Raw genomic sequence first — 23547 nt, forward strand, 5'->3', positions numbered from 1 at the left:
TATGCCCCTCTCTCAATCTTTCTTTCTCTTCCCATCTCTCCCTTCTTCCCTACATGCTTTTTTCATCTTTCACATTTTCTAGTATTCATATTTACCCTCTTCCTTTCTCTCTCCTTCTCTATTTCTCCCTTTTCTCTCCGTAAATGTATTCAATATTCGGTGAATAAACATTTAAAGACAACAAATTCCACATGAATACGATATTGTTAAATGTCATATATTTTATATTTTAATAGAAAGCATAGTAATAATTTACAGATTAATAAGACAAAGTGAAATTCAAAGGCATTTCAAAGTTTGTAAGAATTATTAAAAAACAATAGGTCTTTAATTATGCCCCATGTAATATCCGGAATGTGTCGTCATAATCAATTCATCGACGGGGACTGGCTTTCTCCCATGATCTCTGCATACGATGGTAGTTTATCATCTTCCTCCTCGATCTCGACTTCATTCTCACATCCCCCATCATCATCATCCATCTCCACGGTAACAGGTAATGACGTCACAGGGACTCCATCTTGTAGGTATAATGGGAAGCTATCTGGTTGGCTGATGGTTGTGTGGTAGTCAGGCGGAGCAGAGGCGAAGGATAGGGTGCGACCTCTTTCATGTACCGATGTTGTCCTGTGAGGAAGCAAAAAAAAAAGAAAAAGAAAAACTACCATTATATATTATGACCCTACTACATGATTGAAAGTAATAATTTATCCATTTTTTTTGTAATTGATCAGTCTATGTGGGGGCTTTCTTGTTTATTTCTGGCAAGTAGAACATGATAATATAGGTATTTACATCAAATAGCAACAACAACAAAAAGCAAATACTGAATCAATGAATATAATAAGACTATAGACGAATCCAAGGTTATAATGTTCGTGATGATGAACGTTGAATAAAACAAACATATTTATTCACTCACAATTAAATCCTCTTTTTTTAAGTGATTATGCAATATGATTCATTTTTTCTTATTTTACGCAACATAAATTATGGGAGAGTGAAATGAATAATTGCTCATGAACTATATTACTATTGTTGCATCTAGAAATACAACAGGGCAAATTAAGAAGAAAAAGAACATTTCCAAAATTAGCAAAAATTTGAATATTTCTACTATTCAATTCACAGCAAAAGAATGAAAGGCGCATCAAAGTGACATAATTATTCGGTCTTTTATTTATTTATATTTTTTTTAATTTATATGTCTTATTTTAGTATAATTTCGTCACTCTGAAGTCCACTTCTAAATACCAGCGTTTGAAATACATATACCTATTTACATGCCATCAAGACATTCTGGTAATACCCAATCATGACGAAAGAGGTTTGGAGTTAGCGGAACTAAAAATCCAAATATTTGGAGGGCGTTTTTCCAAGTAAAACCCTCGTGATTTGATAAACCTTATCAAGCATTGTCACGTGACTATTGTTAGTATTGGTATTATCGTTTGAAGGGTAAATCTTGTAGAATTTGGACATCATATAATCTTGTACACAGCGCTTTAGTATATTAAAGTGGATAGATAAATTAAAATGACTGTGTTATCATTCTTCTTTCTTCTTCTTCTTCTTCTTCTTCTTCTTCTTCTTCTTCTTCTCTTCTTCTTCTTCTTCTTCTTCTTCTTCTTCTTCTTCTTTCTTCTTCTTCTTCTTCTTCTTCTTCTTCTTCTTCTTCTTCTTCTTCTTCTCTTCTTCTTCTTCTTCTTCTTCTTCTTCTTCTTCTTCTTCTTCTTCTTCTTTCTTCTTCTTCTTCTTCTTCTTCTTCTTCTTCTTCTTCTTCTTCTTCTTCTTCTTCGATCTTCTTCCCATTTTAACTTCTTCTTCTACTTCTCATTCTTCTTCTACTAATACTACTACTACTACTACTTCTTCTTCTTCTCCTCCTCCTACGTCTTCTTCTTCTCCTTCTTCTTCTTCTTCTACTTATACTTCTTCTTCTTCTCCTCCTCCTTCTTCTTTTTTCCTCTTCTTCCGCAGTCTTCAAATTTTCTTGTTTGTCTGTACCTCTGTATTTGCTTACCTCCATGATTAAAGTACCAAGCTGGTCTCCCTACAAACAACACCCAGCATTAGGACTATTGAACTGTGTTATCTAATTTAATGTACGTAGATGGCGTGCTTGAGCAAAGATTACCAGGTAGATTGGATTGTTTCTGAGCGCACCCAGAAGATGACTCTGACAATAATTTTTCTCTTCTTTTCTTTTCAAAACGGAAAATGTAACTTTAAATTTTCTAGTATTTTTTATTATCTATTCTTAAAAACTTGCAAATATAACTTTATTGTGTTATAGTATCTATTGGATAATGCCATGTTTCAGTTATTTAATTTGTTTAATTGAGTTTTAATCTGTTACTTGTTAGTTGTTTAGTAGTAGTTCAATAGTAGCTTAGCGTAGTACTATTAGTAGAAGCTTAGCTTAACTCTTCTACCACTTTATAAATATATCGTAAGATGCAATACCTCAAGCATTATTAAAGCTTATACTGTCATACCTCTGTATGCTTCTGTATTATTTACAATTGCAAATGTATAATGATCGTAATCCAGTTTTTACTACCGTGATGGTCATGATCATACTATGTAAACTGTTGAATCATGCAGAAATAAATAAATAAATGAATTAAAAAAAAGATAATTATGCCAATCATACGGACCACCTTCCTACCCGAATGATAAGTTTACCGTTGCCCGCGAATACCTTCAGTTAGAAGGAACGGGGGGGGGGGGGGGGGTAAAGCCTTTAACCCCCTCCGATTGTCATATGGATATATATATCTACTAGATTGGATGACTCACCATATCGAGCTATCTCTCCTACCCTCCTCGTCCCCTCGTCCAAACCGTCGACCACGTCGATCTGATTTGGTCTGGAGGAAGAGTGTGAAGTCGAGTAAGATGAGGAAGGCTCCAGTGAAGATTCCGATGGAACCTAAGAAAACCAGATAGCCAGCAATATGCCAATACTCAGACACGAAGATAAGTCCCGTACTACAGAAGATGATGCACGAAGCTTTGAATTGAAGGGTTGTACAGCAGCATTTACGTACTGATGAGTCTCTCTCAGCAGCTAGATAGCTCCTTGCATAAAACGATACAGCGTTATCTCGTCCAGCCATTCTCAATTCAGTTTAATCAAGATATTCTGAAAGAAGATACATTGATATCCGAACATGTCAAACTGCAGGAACATTTAAATGATCAATGTCCGTCTAAAAACGTTTCTTTCACCTGTTCGTTATCCTCAACTAGATCTCAACTGTAGAATATAAGGTTCGGTTTAAATCGGAAAGCTTTCGACATCGCTACATCATAAAGACGTTCCAGACACAACAGTAGGGCCTACTTCCCCAAGTAAAGTCAATCATTACATCATATTCACCTCCCATGCAAAAAATCAGCTCTCACAGTTTTCTGCATGAAAACGTGTAAATGTCTTATTCAACAAATATAAGATAGAATTGTATAAACGTCAAACGACAGACAGATTTATTGAAATAGTCCATAGACCTCGTTTAATCTTATTCGAGCAAATAGGACTAGAATGATCTTTGGACCTATTTGTTTGAGTAGTGTTTTTTGAAAATCATCATCCCACCCCGTGTCAGCCTTGGAGTTTAGTTCAAATGCAAACTTTTTTAAAGAGGTGTAGTATGGTTGTAACTTCAAACTCTTGGATTGTCACTAACATTGTCATTATCGAATATGTTTAAAGAGATTCGAATTTTTTCCTTCTTGCATTTTTTTTGTTCTCTCTCTCTGATAAATATTAATTCAGAAAGCATTAAAACCATCGGGCAACGTACCTTCCTTTTTCGAAAACCTTTTGTTTATTATCCAGTGATTTCAACGGGTTAAATTATGTGCTATGAAACTTCAGTTGCGGAGCGCAATGGTATCTGAATTAACAAATTACTCTACCTACAGTGAAAATCCAATTAAGATATCAAAAATTGTTTTAAAAATAGTGTCTGAAGAAAGAGTCTCTCTCTCTCTCTCTCTCTCTCTCTCTCTCTCTCTCTCTCTCTTCTCTCTCTTTCTCTATCTCTCTCTCTCTCTCTCTCTCATGACAAACTAGTTCAGCTCAGAGTAAGTTTAAGTCAATATATCTCTTTCTGCATTTCTGTGTGTCTGTCTCTGTCTGTCTCTGTCTTTCTCTGTCCCTGTCTGTCTCTCATCTCTCTCTCTTCCCCATCCTCCCCCACTTTTTCACTCTCTCTGTCTCTCTTTTTAATTCTCTTTCTCTTTCTCTTCTCTCTCTCTATCTCTTTCTCTCCCCCTCTCTCTCTCACTCTCATTCTCACTTTCCCTGCCCCCCTCTCTCTCTCTCTCTCTCTCTATCTCTCATCCTGTCTCTCCCTGCCTCGCTCTTCGCTCCTCTCTCTTTTTCCCTCTAACCTTTATTCGATGAACAGAGTGAGAACAACAAATTAAAAGTGAAGGAATATATTATTCATGTTTATTATCCATCGTATATACAAGGCATCATCATTTAAACCTTTCAAAATGTCTCTTATAAAAAAAGCATGTTTGTAGTTGTCTTTATTTTTCAGTGAATTTATGACCATATTTGAGGTTAGCCAGTATGACTATTGAAATCTTAAAGTGGATCTTCCTTTCGTTTAGAAAGACTAATTAAAAATAAGTCTTATCTTGATTATTTAACCATGGAGTGAAAATGGACTGTCGGCAGCAAAATGTAATCCAACCTACGAAAACTTTGCTTTTAAATAACATTCACTGTATAATTTTTTGACACAACGCACGCCTGCAAACATGAGACCACGTATACTGATAATACCAAAGAGGTAGCTGGTATCTCTTTGATAATACTGGACTACATTAATTTACAACATTTCTCGCTCATGACTCATGTATAATACACTTCCTCATCGTTTAACAAATACAATTTAATACTAAGCTTTAATGTGATTCCTTGAAATATTTTTTTCCATCACTACCACCTTTAAAAAAAAAATGACAACTACATTTTAGTTTTAATTTGTCCAGCGTTTTTATATGGATATTTGTATTTTTTTTTTTTTTTTTTTTTTTTTTACTCCATTTTGTGTGTGCTGCCTTTTCGTTTATGAATTTATTTGTCGCCCATAGTCAGATAGCAAATGGTTTAAACTATGCATATTTGTTGATTTGGCCAATGATATGAAAAATCTGTAGAATATATTTACATAATGGGCATTTGGTTTCGTAATATCTTCGTAAAACCGAACGGTCGCTCCTGTATCTTTCGACAGCATGAACATTTTATTCCTTTCTGATGTAGATATCTGCTAGACCCTGCTGTAAAGTCATAAACCCATTCCAGCAGGAAACCCTGCTCATTTTGTACTTCATGAATATCATGAAGTTAGATAAATATAATAAACACCACCAGTCAGGCGCGTACGCAGGATTTTTTCAAGGGGGGGGGGGTTAACATTTTTAAATCGGGCCGAAAATTTCGCATCGACTCAGCCTGTCGCTGTAAAAGGGGGGGGGGGTTAGAGGACACTTTTTTTCTTTTTTTTGGTCTCGAAATTTGAAAATTTGACATTTTGCTCCGTTGGGAGGGGGGGGGGTTAAGGTCACCTTTTTTAGGTCAGCCATGGGAATAATTTTTTTTAAATTTTTATTATTACAACAAAAAAAAAAAAAAAAAAGGGGGGGGGTTGGTTTTTTTTAGGGGGGTTTATACACATAAAAATACCAAAGGGGGGGGGGTTAACCCCCCTCCCCCCCCCCCCCCCTGCGTACGCGCCTGCCACCAGTCAGACAGTCAGACACAACTTTGGAAAACCGAGTACATGCAAATACTGGGAAAACAGCGAATACCGCTCAGTGAATATAAAGCCCCCACCGTTCACTGCGAGGATGGGTGTACAAACGGCAAGGTGAAATCTGTCAATAGTCAACCTTGTTCGATATGGATTTTTGTTTGTAAAATAACGTTATAATTCAATTATTTTCAAAATCCATAAAGGTTTAGTCATCTTAATATCCTTTCAAATGGCAAACATATCAAATAAATATATCCACAGCAATTAAAAAAAAAATCTTTATCATGCAGATAGACTTTGGATGATTTTTCCGTTATTCTCTATTTTGCGGGTATTTGCCTGAACTCGTTTTTTTCTGAAGTCGTGTCTGACCGACAACTGTGATTTATTCGGTCAATATTACAACACATTATTTAACCCTGTTTTTACCCTTATTATGTACCTGTTATTGAACAATGCTTAAGAAATGATTATGATCTACAACATGACACTACTTCAATATGGTCATGGACCCTGTCTTATAACAAGTTAAACTTAACACCAATCGCCATTAGAGTACATCAAATATAGAAAATATTAGTTTTGTGATTGAATAAAATACCTGCGACCATTATGGAATAATACATACACTTTATAAAACTTTGTACATTGTACATACATTGTATATGTTTTTGCATCTGTATAATTATGACGATGACATCAAATATTATAGATTCTTTATTTTATGGTCAGGTAGCCAACCGTCAGGTGCAGACCGGGACAGAGGTAGGAGGTTATAATACGGACCGCCAACTCCATCTAATCATCAATTCTTGTTCTCACCTCTCTGCATTGTAACAAAGACCTGTCCAAGATTTATCATTTTCTCGTTCCCCTTGTATCACCTCTTCAAAGAATATATTCTGCATTGATAATGATAATACAAAATTATGTATTTATATAGCATATTTGTATTCAAATTATGCATATCATATATGCTTTATGTTATCAACAGAAAAGGCTCTTAAAAATTCAAATGATTCGTCTGAAAATTGATGAAAATTCCTACAGACTGTCGCTACTCATCTCCGGCTTTCGAGTCCTCTAGATGACAACCTGTTTAATCGTTTTTCCACCGTATTGATCTTATCTGTCAGGGCTCTGGTTGTGAGACGTGGAGAGAAGTCCTGTCGATCTTCTGCCATCCCAGCTCGTCGAATAATTGTTTTAAAGCTTATCTGCACTAGTTTGGCCAGGAAGGATTAGACCTTCCTGCTTGGTCACTGACAGGTGGTTATCTCATCAAATCAGCTCTCAATTAAGATAAGAAAAAGAGGATCATGGATAACCAATGGTGACCGATTAGGCATTGTTTGCCATATAGAGGGCGCAAGTAGCTATAAGTAGTGCAGTGGGGCTTTAAGTTGAAGATTACTCTCAAGAAGAACTCGGTCCTGGACTAGCATCATCCTGGTGCCCTTCTTGCTGTCTATCGCTGTCTTCCTTTATGACGTCATCATATGATGGAGGTAATGACCGTGGAGAATAAGGTTCATTGAAAGAGAACAGTGAGCTGGGGCTGACGGCCGGATCGAAGGCGACATTGCCTGCAGTTCCCTGGTCGGATGACTCGATGTTGATGGTAATATTTGGATGTCGTCGATGTCCGGTGTCTACAGGGGCCGGTGATGAAGCGATGGCGGATGCGTAGTCGGGAGGGTAGTCGCCCGCGGTAAAGGCGGGGTTGTCGTAGTCTTCAAAGCTAGGCCAAAAGAAAAAACGAAAAAATTGTCACCGACTTGTCTACAATACCTTAAATAAAACTTAACACAAAGTGTGAAATAATAAAACGTCATAAATCTTGAACGGATAACCACCAATGGGGGAGGTGCACATAACCATTGCCCAGAGCCATCTATATACAGAGTTTGGCCAATTTGGTTTCACTGGGTCACAACATGGCATAGATTCTGTTTTGTGCTTGCCCAACAAAGCAGTAGTCGCCATATTGTATCCAACTCGAACCGGGTTGGCCAAACGCTGTGTATAAATGGCTCTCCCATCGCCATTATATTTTGGTTTCTTCGCGATTTCTTTTGCATGTACTGCATATGCTGGATGAATAACTGAAGGGCATGTTTTTCCAGTCATTTTATCGTTATCTTCCCGCGCTTGCATTGACTCTGAATTGGTAAATAACCCTATCATGGTCATCGTTTAGTAAACATTTACAAAGTTTTACAAAAGATTACTGATACTATAGTTATCAAATACTTTAATTACCAAACCTTTGCTCATCAACGCATTGTACCTAAAATATTTCAAGAGATACCAACAGTTGTCCGACACCATATCAAATTAAAAATATCCTTAATTCACTTACCTGACATTCTAAAACGACCTAAACTTTCAAAAAAATGATAACTTAAAGATGAAGTTGAGTTCTGGTCATGCGATTGCATTGTGAAAGAAACGGTGTGGAACCGACCAGAAAAGGTTGATCATCTAGCATATACATGTAAGAATTTGTGTGTATTGCAAGGTTCTGGAATCATCAAAATGATAAGAAATTTGGCCAAGTCTTGGTAAAGTTACAAACACTTGCACAGAAAGATGTATATGGGACTACACGAACGCGTGGCGTAAAAAGCCGGCCCCCGATTTTTACGATGTTACATGCATATTTAGAATATGAAGGCATTTAAAGAGCCATGCTTTTCAGGGAACATGTCTTAACTAATGTTCTTCCACACTTGCATAATAAGAATGAGTAATGCTCACAAATTATTTTTCACCTCTTCCCAGAACTCAACCTTCTCTTTAATATGTTAAAGTCAGTGTCCCTCAACGCCCCCCCCCCCCACCAAAAAATTTATATATATATATATATATATATATATATATATATATATATATATATATATATATATATATATATATATATTTCCAGGATTGCCACCCTTGCACCTTACTTAACACAAAGGATTGTTCAAACAACGAGCCGATGATCATGATGATAAGGCTGCTTTACAATATATCATTATACAGGACCAAACTTATCTGAAGAGACGCCTTCAAAGATTCTTGCAACATGCGTTGTGGCAAATCTATATATTACATCTTTTGTATATTGATTTATGCTTGTCAACCCCTCTTCAAGTCATTCGATCTCAAGTAAATGCACAATGGACCTCTTCTTTAAAAAAAACAGTCATGGATAATCGATATCCCTCATTTCTAAGAACACCTTTTATTTATTAACGCATTTCAAAATAATTTCGGGTTGTAATCGCTGTCTTACCCGAAGGTTGAATGATTGTTTTTGATGATTTTTTTTTCAATTATAGTAGAGCGATTATTCATAGAGATAGGATTACATGCATGTATCATCCGTGATGGAGATATAAGTGCTTTACTCTGGCTTGATCCTTCCTTGCCCAAACGATACACAAATAAAATATTATTAGAAAGATATCTGGGAGCCGTTTCACAAAGCCTTTTTTCAATGACAAATTACAAGAATCAGTAACAAATCTGCTGATAACCAATCAGAAACAAGGGTTTTAGTAGCTTATAACAAAAACTATCATTTGTCACTGTTGAGAAGTTTTGTGAAATGGGGCCAGGTTTGGTTTACAAGATAAATCGCAAACAATCAGCTGCTCTTACCCAGTATGATTAGCAGTGACTTCGATAGTGCGAACTCTGTCCGGTTGAGTGCGTGGTCTTTCCACATCATCACACCAACAGTTGGCCAGGGCTCCTCTCCCGATGTCCATGAACACGAATAAAGCTGATAAGGTCAGGAGAGTGACGGCTATTTGAAAGAGAATCATTCCAGGAAGAGGAAAGATGATGACGAGGAAGAGTCCGACGAGAAGGAGCACGATGGCGAGAAGCCGAATTTTCAGCCATACCTTGGCAGGAATGAAACAACAGTACCGGTCTGGAGATGTTCGACATAGAGATCGACCTAGAGATCGACATCGGCCGCATCGTGGTGTTGCGTCATCAGATGTGGTTCTCGTGGTTTGTTCGTAAGTACCAGTTGGTAATGGAATGGCTGACGGCCTCGAGGTGACCGTTAAAGTTGGACTAATCGATGACGTCGAAGTTACAGGTAGTGTTGCTGAAATCTGTAAATTAGAATTGACCGCTGCCGAAGTCATCGGTAAAGTTAGACTGACCGTTGATGTCGAGTTGGCTGATCTAAAAGTGATTGGAAAAGTTGGAATGACTGGCAGTACCGCCGAGGCCGATGAAATCGGGTTGTCCGGAGATGTCGAGTTGTCCGGAGATGCTGAGTCGTCCGGAGATGCTGAATTGTCAGGTGATTCTGAGTTGTCCGGAGATGCTGAGTTGTCCGGAGATTCTGAGTTGTCCGGAGATTCTGAGTTGTCCAGAGATGCTGAGTTTTCCAGAGATGCTGAATTATCCGGAGATGCTGAGTTGTCCGGAGATGCTGAGTTGTCCGGAGATGCTGAGTTGTCCGGAGATTCTGAATTATCCGGAGATGCTGATTTGTCCGGAGATGCTGAGTTGTCCGGAGATGTTGGGTTATCCGGAGACCTGGAGTTGTCTGGAGTTGTCAAGTTGCCCGGTGATGTTAAGCTTTCCGGAGACCTGGAGTTGTCTGGAATTGTCAAGTTGCCCGGAGATATTAAGCTATCCGGAGACCTGGAGATGTCCGGAGATGCCAAGTTGTCCGGAGATGTTAAACTGTCCGGAGACCTGGAGTTGTCTGGAGTTGTCAAGTTGTCCGGTGATGTCGAGCAGTCCGAAGGTGTAGAGCTGTCCAAAGATATGGAAGCTGGTAAATTTTGAAATATTGATTGTGTCATCATGACTGGCGCTGTCGTCGTTACTTGCGATGTTGTATTGACCGGTAATGTTCCATTGACAGCTGATGGCAATGTTTCGTCCGTTATTTCGAATGTAGTTTGCTGGTTGTCGACATTCTGCTCGACGTTTTGTGGATTTAATTCATCCATTCTAATGGTATTCGCATGTCTGTACTTGATCAGGAGTATTCTGTCATGACTTCATGAAATCAAAGAAACCTTGATCAACGGTCCCGGCATCAGCAGCACGTACACATCTGAAACAGGTCCAATCCGAGGTGAAAGAATAGGCCTCTACCCTGATGACTTAAAATAGCTGATGCGATAAGCTACATTGCTATACAAAATACATCCATCGTTTTAATATTTTCCGTCTGTATAGAATAGCACATCACGTATGATTATCGGTTGCTAGATGTACCACACGTTAGTCTAATCCTTGGTCTAATTTAAAATGAGTTGCCTGTACCATGGACCCTATACATGGCTGCATGTACATTGAGAAGGGTACTGTGAGAGGTGTTATCGCATAATAACTTGAGGTTATAGCAGAACCTCGACTTGATTGTTTAAACTGATAAACACGGTAAACACGCGGACTCTGGTCTAAAGGTTAAACATTACACTTCAAATTATAAGTAGTATCATTAGGAGTACATTTTAGGTCGAAGGTAAATGCATTCGTACGAGGTTGTAACGATTACGAAAAGTTTGGGCGGGCAATCGCTGCATGGCAGTTCACCACAATCTTAATATTGGGTAACTCCAGGATCTTGATATAAACGTGATAAGTAAAGAGAGGGGAGAGGGGGATGAGGAGAAGAGAGAAGAGGGGATGAATGGAGACAGATAAAGAGAGGGGGATAAATAGAAATAGGTAGAAAAATACAGGTACAAACAAAGAGATGTGGTGAGGGAGGGATAGGGAGACGATAAGATGGGGTATAGTTATAAGGCTGACGAAGAGGAGGAGATGGGTGAAAGAAGAGTTGGGGCGAGGGGGGGGGGGGGCGGATCGCGATCCTCTACTGGATACAAAAAGGGCTTGAATGGACGGTAGGCTTATCATTTCTATCATTGTGATAGCTGTTGATAAGGAGGAGGAGGAGGTTGAGAAGGCGAAAGAGGAATATATGGAGGGATAGGGGAGCGAATTGAGTCTGATGTCGAGCCCGATGTAGTTCTCTCAGATTGATCAGTTTGCATAGGAAAATCAACTCCTGTCGTTTGTAATGCTTCAGGTTCATTTGTTTCACGGACACTCCTTCTTATGATAGCCAAGGAACGCTCCTCACTCTCCTGTGCTGTGCTGCCGCTAGCATCTACCGTGTAACCAGCAGCTGATGGTGTAGTAGAATGTTGGGATGATGGAGAATGAGGTGAATGTTGAGTACTGGAGGTAGAGAGAAGGACTGGGCAAGACATTGCTTGGTCGTAAGATGGCAGACTGATGGCACTGTGGTAAAAGAGAACAAAATAGAAAGTTAAGTCATGTAGTCAAGAGTTTACTGCCATTTTTGCTATTGAACCAAAGAAAACAATGAGGGATTAAGATCATGAAATCAGGCTTATTTATTGAAAACTTATCTTGCATGTACATGTACTTGAAAGCGCGAGTTTACTTATATTAATATATCTGTTTTTAATTTGGAGAGAAGGTGAAAAATACCCTCATTATTCGAGATAAAGGAACACAAGTACGGCTATCCCTTTCAAGGTCTAGCTATCATTTGGTGAAAAACATGCAAAACATAAACTCAATTAATGTTGACCATGATGGTGAGATTTTGAGGCAAGGCCATTCCCACAACACTAGTCCTTCATTGGTTAACACACAAACAAGAGGAGTCAACAATAATGTTGAACAAGTTTTGAAGAGAAAGATTTTCAGTGATGGACCACCTTGGAAACCTTATCAATGAAAAAAGGGAAAGAAAAAATACGAAATGAACGAAGAGAGAGAAGGACTTTTTTTTTAAATGACGTGGGGGAGAGAAATAGATTTGTAAACAAGCGAGAAGGCCGGGAGTCGTCAATACGGACATCACCACAGTTCCACCTTTACGTAATAATTAATTTCAGCTTTATTGTAAGAAACAGTAGTCTTGGTATCTTACTTATATCTCGCGTTGTAGTGCACACCTTCTCTCAGCCCTGTCATCTCGTTACCATAGTGATATGAGAAACTTCTTCCCCCTCCACCTGCAGCTGCATCGCGAGGGAGTAGAATGACAGCGCCATCATGCGATAATACTCTTATAGGAGCAGTTTGGGCGCCAAACCGTGTTGATACCGTGTAGTTTTCGTCTGATGACGATGACGGTGGTGTGAACATGTGAGAGGTAAGGTTTATACCACTCGTCTCCTCTACGTTCACTCGATTAGGATGTTTGCGGAAACAGTACCCCCAGATACAGCATACTGCAAGTAAAAAAAATAAAAAAATAATAAATTATGACTTCATGAAAGAGATTATTAGGCCTAAACCAACACGGCCCGAAAAGTAATAAATACAAGTGTAAATCATCAATTTTGTCAAACTGACGGAAGGAGGTTGTAGTAGACTTGAAAACATGACCATTTAGACTGAACTAATTTGTTACAGATAAAATATGACTCTAACATATCTCACCACCACGGTACAAACAAGTATGGAACTGAGGTGTACACTAGATTGAAAGAGGGCGGCAGATTGTGGTATAACAAGCAGACGGTGACTCTTCGGAACTTGCGCCCTTTTTGTTTCTTTACCACGTGATAACATGAACATTAAAAGCAAATAATTCTGAGAAATGTCAATCATTTCAAACCGGACTCCTAGCTTCATTGTCATTGACTAAGTGAACAATAATAAAGCCATGAACCCGTGACAGCAAATACTATAATCACCGCACAAGTAAAATGCATATCCGCTAAATGGATTGAAGTCATTACATCTTACAGTATATTTAATTGTGTTTGCTGCATATACAGCTTATGGTTAAGAAATTCCATATACTCTATGACACCTAAAAATCTTCTTTTTTTTTTTAAATGTCCAAATCATGTTCGGGTGAGTGTGTATGTGTGTGTGAGGGGTTACATAAACGTGCACAATACACTGAATTCAGGAATGTTTAGGTCCATCGTTTTATTTAGAGAAATGGTGGCGAAGAACTAGCAAAGAAAAGATACAGGAGGAGAAGTAAATACAAAAACAAACAAATCACTGGAAAACTATGTACAACGTACAAAATAAGTTTTAATGAACCATACACCGGATACAGTAATCGTATTTAAACTTCTATAATTTCGCATGCTATTACCAATTGCATTATATCTCATATTTAAGGTAACAGATTACTCTTTAAAAAATATTCAATTGTTATTAAAGTCTATAATGTTTTACCATACCAATATTATAAATATATTGAAGAGTAGCTATTAAAGTTTGAGGTATATTAGCATGCTACAATAACTTTTCATAATAAATACATATTGTGCTTCAAATGATTTAATGTAATGAAATCAATCCTTTGACGTTTCTTGCTATTCAGGAGACATTTTCAAAATGATATTCATCAAAACTCACATAAACAGAATGACACAGCTTATAAATTATCTCCGACCTTTACCAGAGTTCAAAATCCTCTTTAAATAATATACAGGGCAGGGTTTTCACTTTTCTTTTAAAGACCGTCAATACTACTGGGCCAGAAGGGATTAGACCATCCAGCCAGGTTACTGACATGTGGCTATCTCATCAACTCAGCTCTCAACTAACATAAGAAAAAGAGGATCATGGGGACCAACAGGCACCGATTGGGGAAGTTTTCTATATAGAGGGAGCAAGCAGCTACAAGTAGGACAGTGGGGCTTTAAAGGAGGTCAATGGGCTGGTTTTTCTCTCCCACTCATTCGGTGAACACCCCCGCCTCGGATGTTAACCAAACGGTGCTAATCTAGTGTAACACTGAAGGTCACATCATCTTTACATTAAATGTACTTCCCCTCAGGAAATATATTATTTGTTAAGACTAGACTAGTCTGGACTTCCCGGATGTACCGTTTCCCCCTGTAGATATTAAATCAACACATACCAATAATCACAACGCCTCGGCCATGGTTATGACAATATATTTTAAAACGAGAAAGATCTGGTATTGCCATTTAATGCATTTTCGATCCACTATTTCACATCCATCGGAGTATAAGGGGGGAATGGGGTAGGGGAAGTAAAGTTCCGATATTCGCGTAATCACCACCTCAATATCATAATTATTCAGGATGCCCGAATATATGTCATTTCTGTTATTTTCACTTAAAAAAGTAGCAAACATTTAGAAACTGAAGAATTGATGCTCATGCAAAAGGTGTCAGCCCCGCCCCCCCCCCCCCCCCCTCCCCCTCGGGGAAAATATGCCCTTACGCCTGTACCTAATGATCATCACACCTGTTTCTACCGGCTCCCTGTGTCAATAGTTTACATACGCAGACATAAAATGCCCAATCATTGTCAGTATTAAGGTTCGATAGATCATATACTGCCATTTTACACCTAAAATATATTAAACTTACAAAGACGAATGACAATCCACACGGTAAGCATCAGTATACCTGTTGATACATTCTTTCTTTAATAACATACTCTCTATAGTTAACAAGAATCTCTGTGACCGTAGATTGCTACACTTTAAAATATACAAAGAAAATACAGGGTATAGCATAACTACACATAAATTTTACCTATTTGCAAGAGACTTGACCGATGGCTTTGAAATGTTGCGCATTCAATACCCTTATGCGATAATTAATAAATTCATTTTAAACATAAATTTGATTGACTGTAATGCAATTTAATCACTTTGCGGATTCTAGAATAAAGAGATGCATTTCTTGAGGAGGAGCATACGAGCATATTGTGCACAAAGAATACTGTGAAAATTATCTGCCAAGCAAAAGAAGGCCCTATTATTATTATGGTGGTTTTTTAGGGGGAGGGGTACATGGGTGCCACACAGGATCCGCCAGAGGGAATATTCATCATGATCATTTGATTCCGTTTCCTATAGATCTTTCCTCAGCATATTATTATTACTTCGTGAAACCGTTTGTCGAAGACAAATTGGTTATTTCGGGGAAGAGCACGCTGTTTTCGTGGTTTTAATCGAGATGCAAGAAATACGAAGGAAATGGTTTCTAAACAGCAGAAGTCTTCTCGCTGGAACTCTGTTTTCCACCTGATCGAGTGACTTCTATCTTCCCTCTTGTGTGTCTTTTCTTGACGTAGCAAACACTGTAGAAAAGAAATAATATGATATTACAACCGGCGCCCCAGTAACGTCTAATTGAACAATCATTTATCAATGTGCGGATATCAACAGCTGAATGAATTCATGAGATAATATACTTGTCGGATTTAATATTTTATTTAATGTTTATTTAATGTTTGGGATAACAAATAAAGTATTTATATAATTTCGTGTTGTACATTTTCGATTGATTGAATTTTGTTTGCTGCTAGCGTGATTTGAACCTAGAAAGGCTCGTTCAGATAACATGACGCAGTAAATTACAGCCGTGGAGAAAAAAAAAACGCCGCGGTTTTTTAACGTGTAAATGAAGGGCATCTGCGCGCAACCAAGTTTCTTTGGGTATAATATTCACTGAGCTTCGATACAGAAATGCGTTCAAAGCGTATTACGCTTCAGTTACGTCATCATTAAAAACAAACCGTCGCGGTGTACCGCTGGATATCTGAACAAGGCTTTAGTTCTTGTTTTCTTTTTGTTTTACTTACCAACAAACGATCACAAAGACGACTAACAGCACAACGGCGCATGTGACTATCACGGCTACGATGACTAAAGGGAAGAGTTATATGGATAAAGTATTTTTAGAGACAGAATATAAACCATTGTACATGTCTTAGTACATAGATGAGACAAACTTGCGATAATCTACTCTTAAAAAATCAAATGTAAAATTTTCACTTAAAAAGGCTGGGGAGTTTTTTAAAAACGGTAGATTTTTAAACAAAAATTGTAATATGCAGCTCTCACTCCTCGGCTCTTTTAAATGCCTAGTTAATATTAGAGCTTTTAGAGTATGAGTTAAAAGACGTTGAGAAGGGGCAACACGTAGATTGTTTACAAGTTCATTTCAGTTCATTTAAACGTTTAATTTATTCCAGGAGTAATGCACAATTTAATCAATATTTTGATACAAGGAATTATTGAAAATGCTATTCTAGGTATCCAGCAACACGTGTTTAAATCATATTTTATAAAAACTTATAATTTCATCATTGTTTGTGATATCAGGGCCCCGGCTGTTGCATACAACTTACCATTGAGGGTGCTTTCCCCTCAATATTAAATATAATTGCAACATCACTATTAAACCGCCAAATAAATCAAGGTTTCTATGGAAGTTCCCATTTACGGCAAAGTTACCATGAATAGTGATTTTTATGCAACGGTGCCCTGATCACCTGATAGTGTCAATTATTTTTACTTACCCGAAATCCTGTTTAAAGACTTCCCCTTCTCTACTCTGATCACAGACGAGCACGTCTTGTTAAAGACGGTATCATCAATAAGGATCGTGAGGATGTACGTTCCTATAGACAGTGAATAATTCTTCGTGCCATTGACCAGAACCACAACAGTGACGTCACCATAAAACTGATATGTCGGATCCATCAGGGTTAGTTTATCTTCTGTGATAGCTGGGTATTGGTAGGTCGATTCTGCAGAGTCGAGCTGGACGGTTTCTTCAGAAGGAAATAACACTGGTAACTCGCTAACTGGAAATTTACGAGAAAAAAGGATGAGAATGTTTGTAATTAAAATTAATTCCAACTTCATCAGAAATGTTTACGAAGAAAATAATCGTGTCGTTTCACGTTGAAACAATATCGTTAAAAAATTACCGTTTTGTATTAAGGCAGGCTAAATACGATTTGCTAAATTATGGTGTTCGTATCATTGCAAATAGGAAGTTAAAGTTAAGGGATGAAATAATCAAATTATAAATGAAATCATATAATACAAAAATATTGATCAATGTGAAAGATTCGAATTCGCTGTCAATCGACGAAGACGTCCCCGTCCATTAAGACTATGGGTGAATTATTCTTATTATTAAATAAGGATGCGTGATGGCTCAGAAATATATATATATATAGCAGTGGTCTAGTAATCGGGAGGTCCCGGGTTCAAAACCAATTCGATGCGCTAGTGCCCTTTGGTAAGGCAATAATCCTCATTACCAAGTCCCTCGGAGAGGACTTAAGACCGTCGGTCCCCGAGTTGCTTACTCACAAGCACACATGCTTTCTTAGCAGTCAGGTAAACAGTAACCAACCAATACACGCGTATCATGTTCCCGTTTGAAATACAACTTTGTCTTATCGATATACAATAATAAGCTGTCCCCCCCCCATATGTCAACATGTATATTTCGCGCAATTTTATGAGCAATCGTAAATCATGTAAAAAAAAATCTTAATCAACTTACTAGTAGAGTCTAATGTAGTAGTCTCTGTGAAAGTACACTGTCTTTTTGTCTTTTTTCCCCTCTTTGTCTTTATCTTTGACTTTGATTTTGTCCTTGTCCTTTTCTCTTCATAATTTTTTTTGGGGAAAGTTTTCACGAGGGGCAAATTACCCTATTCTTTCCGATATACTCGTTCAGATATGACGCCACAAAACCGCGGCGTTTAAAAAGAAATATGATTACATAAAGTGTTATATGCTTACTATTTCTGTATTTTAGAACATAGATCTCAGTGACTTTCTTGCGCGCAGTTATTACACGTTTTAACAAAATATCGTAAAAATAACCTCGGCGGTTTTTAGTGAGCGGTGGTTAACCGCGCCATATCTGAGCAAGACTTTATCCCAATATGCCAGTGGTATTGCATAATTATATACTTACTGGTAACCTGGACCACGAAGCTACAGGTATCATTGAGCCCCGTCTGGTCACGTGCTATCACAGACACCATGGTAACACCAGGATTGAATCTGCTACCAGGCTCAGGGGAATAGGTTACAGAAGCACCGACATTGTCAGTTACATTGGCAGAATATTGGATGACATTCGTGGAGCTGTCCGTGATATCTGCTGGGCACGTCACGTTGGGTTTTTCTATATCTAGGTTTGTTGAATAATAATGATAATAATTGCATTGATAGTAAGTATAATTTATTATTATTACTATCATCATCATTATCATAACAATTGAATTATTATTATAATCATTATGATTGTTTCATTACAATAGGTCAAACATTTCTTTGTTCAAACAACCTACCTTGTACGACAATATACCCCATACAGGTCTTGCTCAACACCTCATCGTAGATAATGACTGTGTCTGGATGAGTACCAACGTCTAGTTTGCTACCAAAAGCCATCGAGGGATCCACAGAGACTCCTACTCCGTGATATCTGTATCCGGAAGTGGTCTTTGTGACGTCACTAGCCTCTATGGAAGGGGTGTAAGAATAAGTGGGCAGTCCCATGTCAGTGGCGACCGTTCTATTCAGGTCTGGGCAATTGACTGGTAGCTCGGTCACTATACAGAGGAAGGAAAACAAATCAAATCATTCGTTTATTTGGGGGTAAGGTAGAGGGTTTGTATTGATAAAAGATAAAATATATACATAGGCCTACTATATGATATCATTATGTATATATACATAAATATATCTTTGGGGTGGGGCTTAGGGGCTTAGAGGTTAGGCCTCTTGTATTCATTTTCTATATTCTATGTGTTCCCTTGGGCTGTTGTTCTCGTGGGAATTTCGTGGGCAGTTGGTCGTATGGGTAATCGGTCTTGTGGATTGTCATTCTCCGAGGGCTGTTGATCTTACGCGTAAACTTACTTACATGTATTTTCCACGTAGAATAGACATGTCGCTCTGTTATTGAATATGTCGACCGCGTACATTGTCACCGGAGTGCGACCGGGCGGGAACAGATCACCAAATGGTCCTTTGGTCACGTTATAAGTTATCCCACTGGGATCAGGGTTCAAATCATCGTACGTGTAAGTAGTATCTACACTCAGTCCGAGAAAACTGTTCGGTAAAAAAGGCCTCGTTGTGACGTCATCACACGTCACATTCGGGGGAGTGGTATCTGAATGTGAATTGAGAAGAATTTCATTTCATTTCATTTCATTTCTTTATTGTGTCCATATAGGATAATTGTTTATATGCACATGAACAATCTTGCTTCAACATATGAACATAGGAACAACATATAATTGACATTCATAGGGCCCTGTTTTAGTATACATTTGATATAATATACATGGTCATGATTAATATACAATCATATACATTTAAGAAGAAAAACAAATAAAAAAAGGGGCATGATTAAGGCCGTTATGTGTGGCCCTAGGCGCGTACACGGGGGGGGGGGGGTTGAACCCCCCCTTTGGACTTTTTATGTGTGTAACCCCCCCTAAAACCCCCCTTTGATATTTTTTTTTTTTTTTTTTAATTATAAAAAATAAAAATTATACCCATGGCTGACCTAAAAAAGGTGACCTTACCCCCTCCCAACGAAAAAAAAATGTCAAATTTCCTCTTTTGTGAAACACACAAGGCAATGGTAATGAAGTGTATGTAAGTATTTCGATAATTCATAAATTGTCACATGTTAGGTTTGTGCCGATAGACGATGAAAGGAGATATCCAAAATATACAGTCCTTGACTACAATAATTCTTTCTTTAAAATCTTAAACAAACAAACAAATGAACAACAACAGAACATATTCCAAGGCAATTCATAGTTCCTCATCTAACTGTGTATGAGGGGAAACCCAAAAGGAAATACAAAGGAAAGCCAACGAGACACAGCTGGATTTAAATTGTTCCTTGCGTTCATGCAGTTGATGTCTCCTTCCTTGTAATACTTGATCATATTGATTTATCTCGTTCTTACCTCTTTCCATGAAATGATTATGACAATAATTTGTATATATTTTAAAACCTTAGGGATCAATCTCTATGAATCTTAAGATTGATCAGTAACGTTCTGAGAAGATAAAACCTTTATCTATCGATAATATATCACGTTGTCAGAATCATTTCATGAACTGTGAGGATAAGCAAATTTATTCCAACTTCATGGAAAGCATTGTATTTATATAGTTGACTAATCCCTTTAACTTACCTTGTGCTTGTGCAGCATGAACCATGAATGCCATGAGCGCCACCGTACACAACCAAGCTGGCATACTACTCGAGTTCCCGCTTCCATCCATTCCCTGTAACTCTGGAAGTTATGAACTTTGCAGACCTTATAAACTTAGACCTTTATGTCGAGATAGTCATTAATTATGTCGATGTATTTAGAGCGATTGAGAGTGATCTTGCTGTCTACTGTGCATGTGCATGCGGGCTATGCCTATACATGGATGAACTGAATGTGGAATTCACGACGCCTGCGTCCGGTGTCGGTACATGGGGCCAGCTAGGGGCGGATCAAGATGAGCGGGTTGAGGGGGTGATGCCCCCCCCCCCACACACACACCAACAACCACCATCTGACATATTTTAAGAAAGAAAATCTACCCACCCCCTTTGTGTTCCTGGCTTCTAACTTAGACCTTTTTTTTTATTTTGTCCTGCTTGTCAAAACATCATATTATTCACCCCCTCCCCCACAACGAGAATCATGGACCGCCACTTGATGGGATATACACGTCATCATGATCAGCTAGGCCCCTCATTTTCTCGTTTTAATGTGCTGTTCTGCACCGCTATACTATTTCGATGCGAGGAGATATGAATATTTCACATGAGGGAATCACAGTCGGTTTAATAGTAGGGAGGATTTATTCGTTTTCCTCAAACCGTATTCGCGCCACCTTTCCATTCCGTTATAAGTAAACTTGTTCTCCTGACCAGATCATTAGCTATTGTCATGATTTTTCTCGGTAGGGTACGGTTTAAATAAATAATACACCCGCTTCACGATCGAGTCTTAAATTTCACATGTCATTAATATCTTTTCAACTGGATGCTGCATGTATCAGAAAAACAGGAAATTGAAAAGTGGAACATAATACACTTACCGATATCGATGTTACCGAGATTTAAAGGACTGCCTTACTCTTGAGCAGGCGCGTACACAGGGGAGGGGGGGTTTAGGGGGTTAAACCCCCCCTTTGGTAATTTTTTGTGTGTAAACCGCCCCCCCCCCCTTTGGATTTTTTTAATTTTTATTTAAAAAAAAAAAAAAAAAAAATCATCCCATGGCTGACCTAAAAAAGCTGACCTTACCCCCCCCCCCCCCCAACGGAGCAAAATGTCAATTTTTCAAATTTCGAGACCAAAAAAAAATAAAATAGTGTCCTCTTACCCCCCCCCCCCCCCGCTTTATTCAGCGGCTGGCTGAGTCGTTGCGAAATTCCCGGCCCGATTTATAAATGTTAACCCCCCCCCCCCTTGAAAAAATCCTGCGTACGCGCCTGCTCTTGAGTCTGGGGGCGGTATTCGGAAAACGAAATTATAACATCTGGGTCCCGTCTTATAAAAAGTATAACTCTTTATATTAAAGACGGGTCCCAGATATATAATTTCAAACATTCTTTTGTTTCGCTAATTTTCCGACCTTATATAATCTAGGCCTATGTATCCTATGTTTATGGTACTATCCCAAGAAGAAAATATTTACTGCAAGAATAAACAAAACACATCAAATTCATATTGTTTCTTATAAATGTCATTATCATTTCGATAACTAGGTACAAACAAAGTGTATACTTACAACATGGACATATAAGATAGATCTCCATGCTTACAGGAATGTCTTGACTGTATAGCTGCACTTACACTGCAAGCAAAAATCGTCGATTTTTGTTTTCATCTTCACATTCCGGTTTTTCGTCGGTAACGGCAAACACGACGAAAAACCAAAATCGAAAAATTTACCTCTAGGTCAGACTTTTTTATTAAACGCTTGACAAAAATACACCAAAACTTCGGTATGATTCCGGTTTTTCGTCACGTGACTCTCCACGCTTCTGTGCGACCGCACGCAGAGCAGCGACAAGTCGCGCATTGGCACTACTCACCAAAACTTACCCCTAGGACAATTACCCCCCCCCCCCCAGTTCATCAAAGGGGAAGTATACCCTGATAATAACTTGGTTTTAATAAAAGCAGAATGTTTTCGGGGAGTAATTGTCATAGGTGGGTAATAGTCCTAGGGGGTAATTTTCGTGGGGTAATTGTCCCGCTAGTAATTGGCAGGGGGCTGATTGCCCAGGGGGTAGTTGTCCTAGAACCATTGATTGCACGTTTTAAAATGCGCAAAACAGATATCACCTTTAAGAAACGAACGTGAGCAGGTAACATTGCGGTGTCTTTGGTGTTTGTGTGTGTATGTGGAGAGCGAGGGCGGCTGTGTGGGGGTGTTCTTGCGTGTGAGTGTATGTTATTGTGATGTGTTGCTGTTTTTTTTTTGGGGGGGGGCGGGGGAGAGGGGGAGAGATGGTAGTGGATTTGTTTTGGGTTGGCTAGTAAGGGAAGATATTTTTATTTGTTTGGATAAAATGTGTATGATGTGCCATTCAATGCTTATTTTTCGTAAAAACCTACGGCAAACAAGACGGCCTTACTTTTGTTAAGTGTCCGGACACACACCCCCGTCATATATGATATTTACTTACCGCATTTGTAAATAAAACAATCTGTGGTACGATGTGGCGAGTGAGACGAGAAATTATGCACATACACTAAGAATGAAAGCAGTGAATATATCTGTAAAGTGTTTTTTTTAGCATGAACGAGTTGAGTAGGTAACTTAAAAGACGTTATTTTGCGAAACGAAAGATCTGCAGAAATTCTTAGAATTGAAAACTCCACTATGCATAGATAATCAATGAACTGGAGATATACAAGGGGAAGATTTATGATAACAAATTATTCCATGTACATCGTAG

General features: G+C 38.4%; 3 protein-coding genes across 3 annotated transcripts; all 3 read right to left on the reverse strand.

Annotated features, from left to right (window-relative positions):
• Positions 1-208: 208 nt before the first annotated feature.
• LOC100893295 lies at positions 209-3275 on the reverse strand. Its single transcript, XM_003727571.3, has 2 exons — positions 2803-3275; positions 209-627 (listed from the first exon to the last, which is right to left on the reverse strand). The coding sequence occupies exons 1-2, from the start codon at positions 3120-3122 to the stop codon at positions 369-371; spliced, it is 579 nt and encodes a 192-aa protein (XP_003727619.2). The 5' UTR covers positions 3123-3275; the 3' UTR covers positions 209-368.
• A 3843-nt stretch (positions 3276-7118) lies between these two features.
• LOC100893221 (flocculation protein FLO11) lies at positions 7119-11333 on the reverse strand. Its single transcript, XM_003727570.3, has 2 exons — positions 9429-11333; positions 7119-7521 (listed from the first exon to the last, which is right to left on the reverse strand). The coding sequence occupies exons 1-2, from the start codon at positions 10748-10750 to the stop codon at positions 7197-7199; spliced, it is 1647 nt and encodes a 548-aa protein (XP_003727618.2). The 5' UTR covers positions 10751-11333; the 3' UTR covers positions 7119-7196.
• Positions 11334-14422: 3089 nt separating this feature from the next.
• LOC100893864 lies at positions 14423-21014 on the reverse strand. The gene is made up of 7 exons (XM_011682874.2): positions 20772-21014; positions 19478-19729; positions 18900-19163; positions 18521-18739; positions 17100-17387; positions 16380-16443; positions 14423-15875 (listed from the first exon to the last, which is right to left on the reverse strand). Exons 1-7 carry the CDS (start codon positions 20860-20862, stop codon positions 15779-15781), a joined length of 1275 nt encoding a protein of 424 aa, XP_011681176.2. The 5' UTR covers positions 20863-21014; the 3' UTR covers positions 14423-15778.
• Between the last annotated feature and the right edge of the window lie 2533 nt (positions 21015-23547).

Source organism: Strongylocentrotus purpuratus, unplaced genomic scaffold, assembly GCF_000002235.5.
Source record: "Strongylocentrotus purpuratus isolate Spur 01 unplaced genomic scaffold, Spur_5.0 spur5_scaffold_14, whole genome shotgun sequence".
NCBI classification, from domain to species: domain Eukaryota; kingdom Metazoa; phylum Echinodermata; class Echinoidea; order Camarodonta; family Strongylocentrotidae; genus Strongylocentrotus; species Strongylocentrotus purpuratus.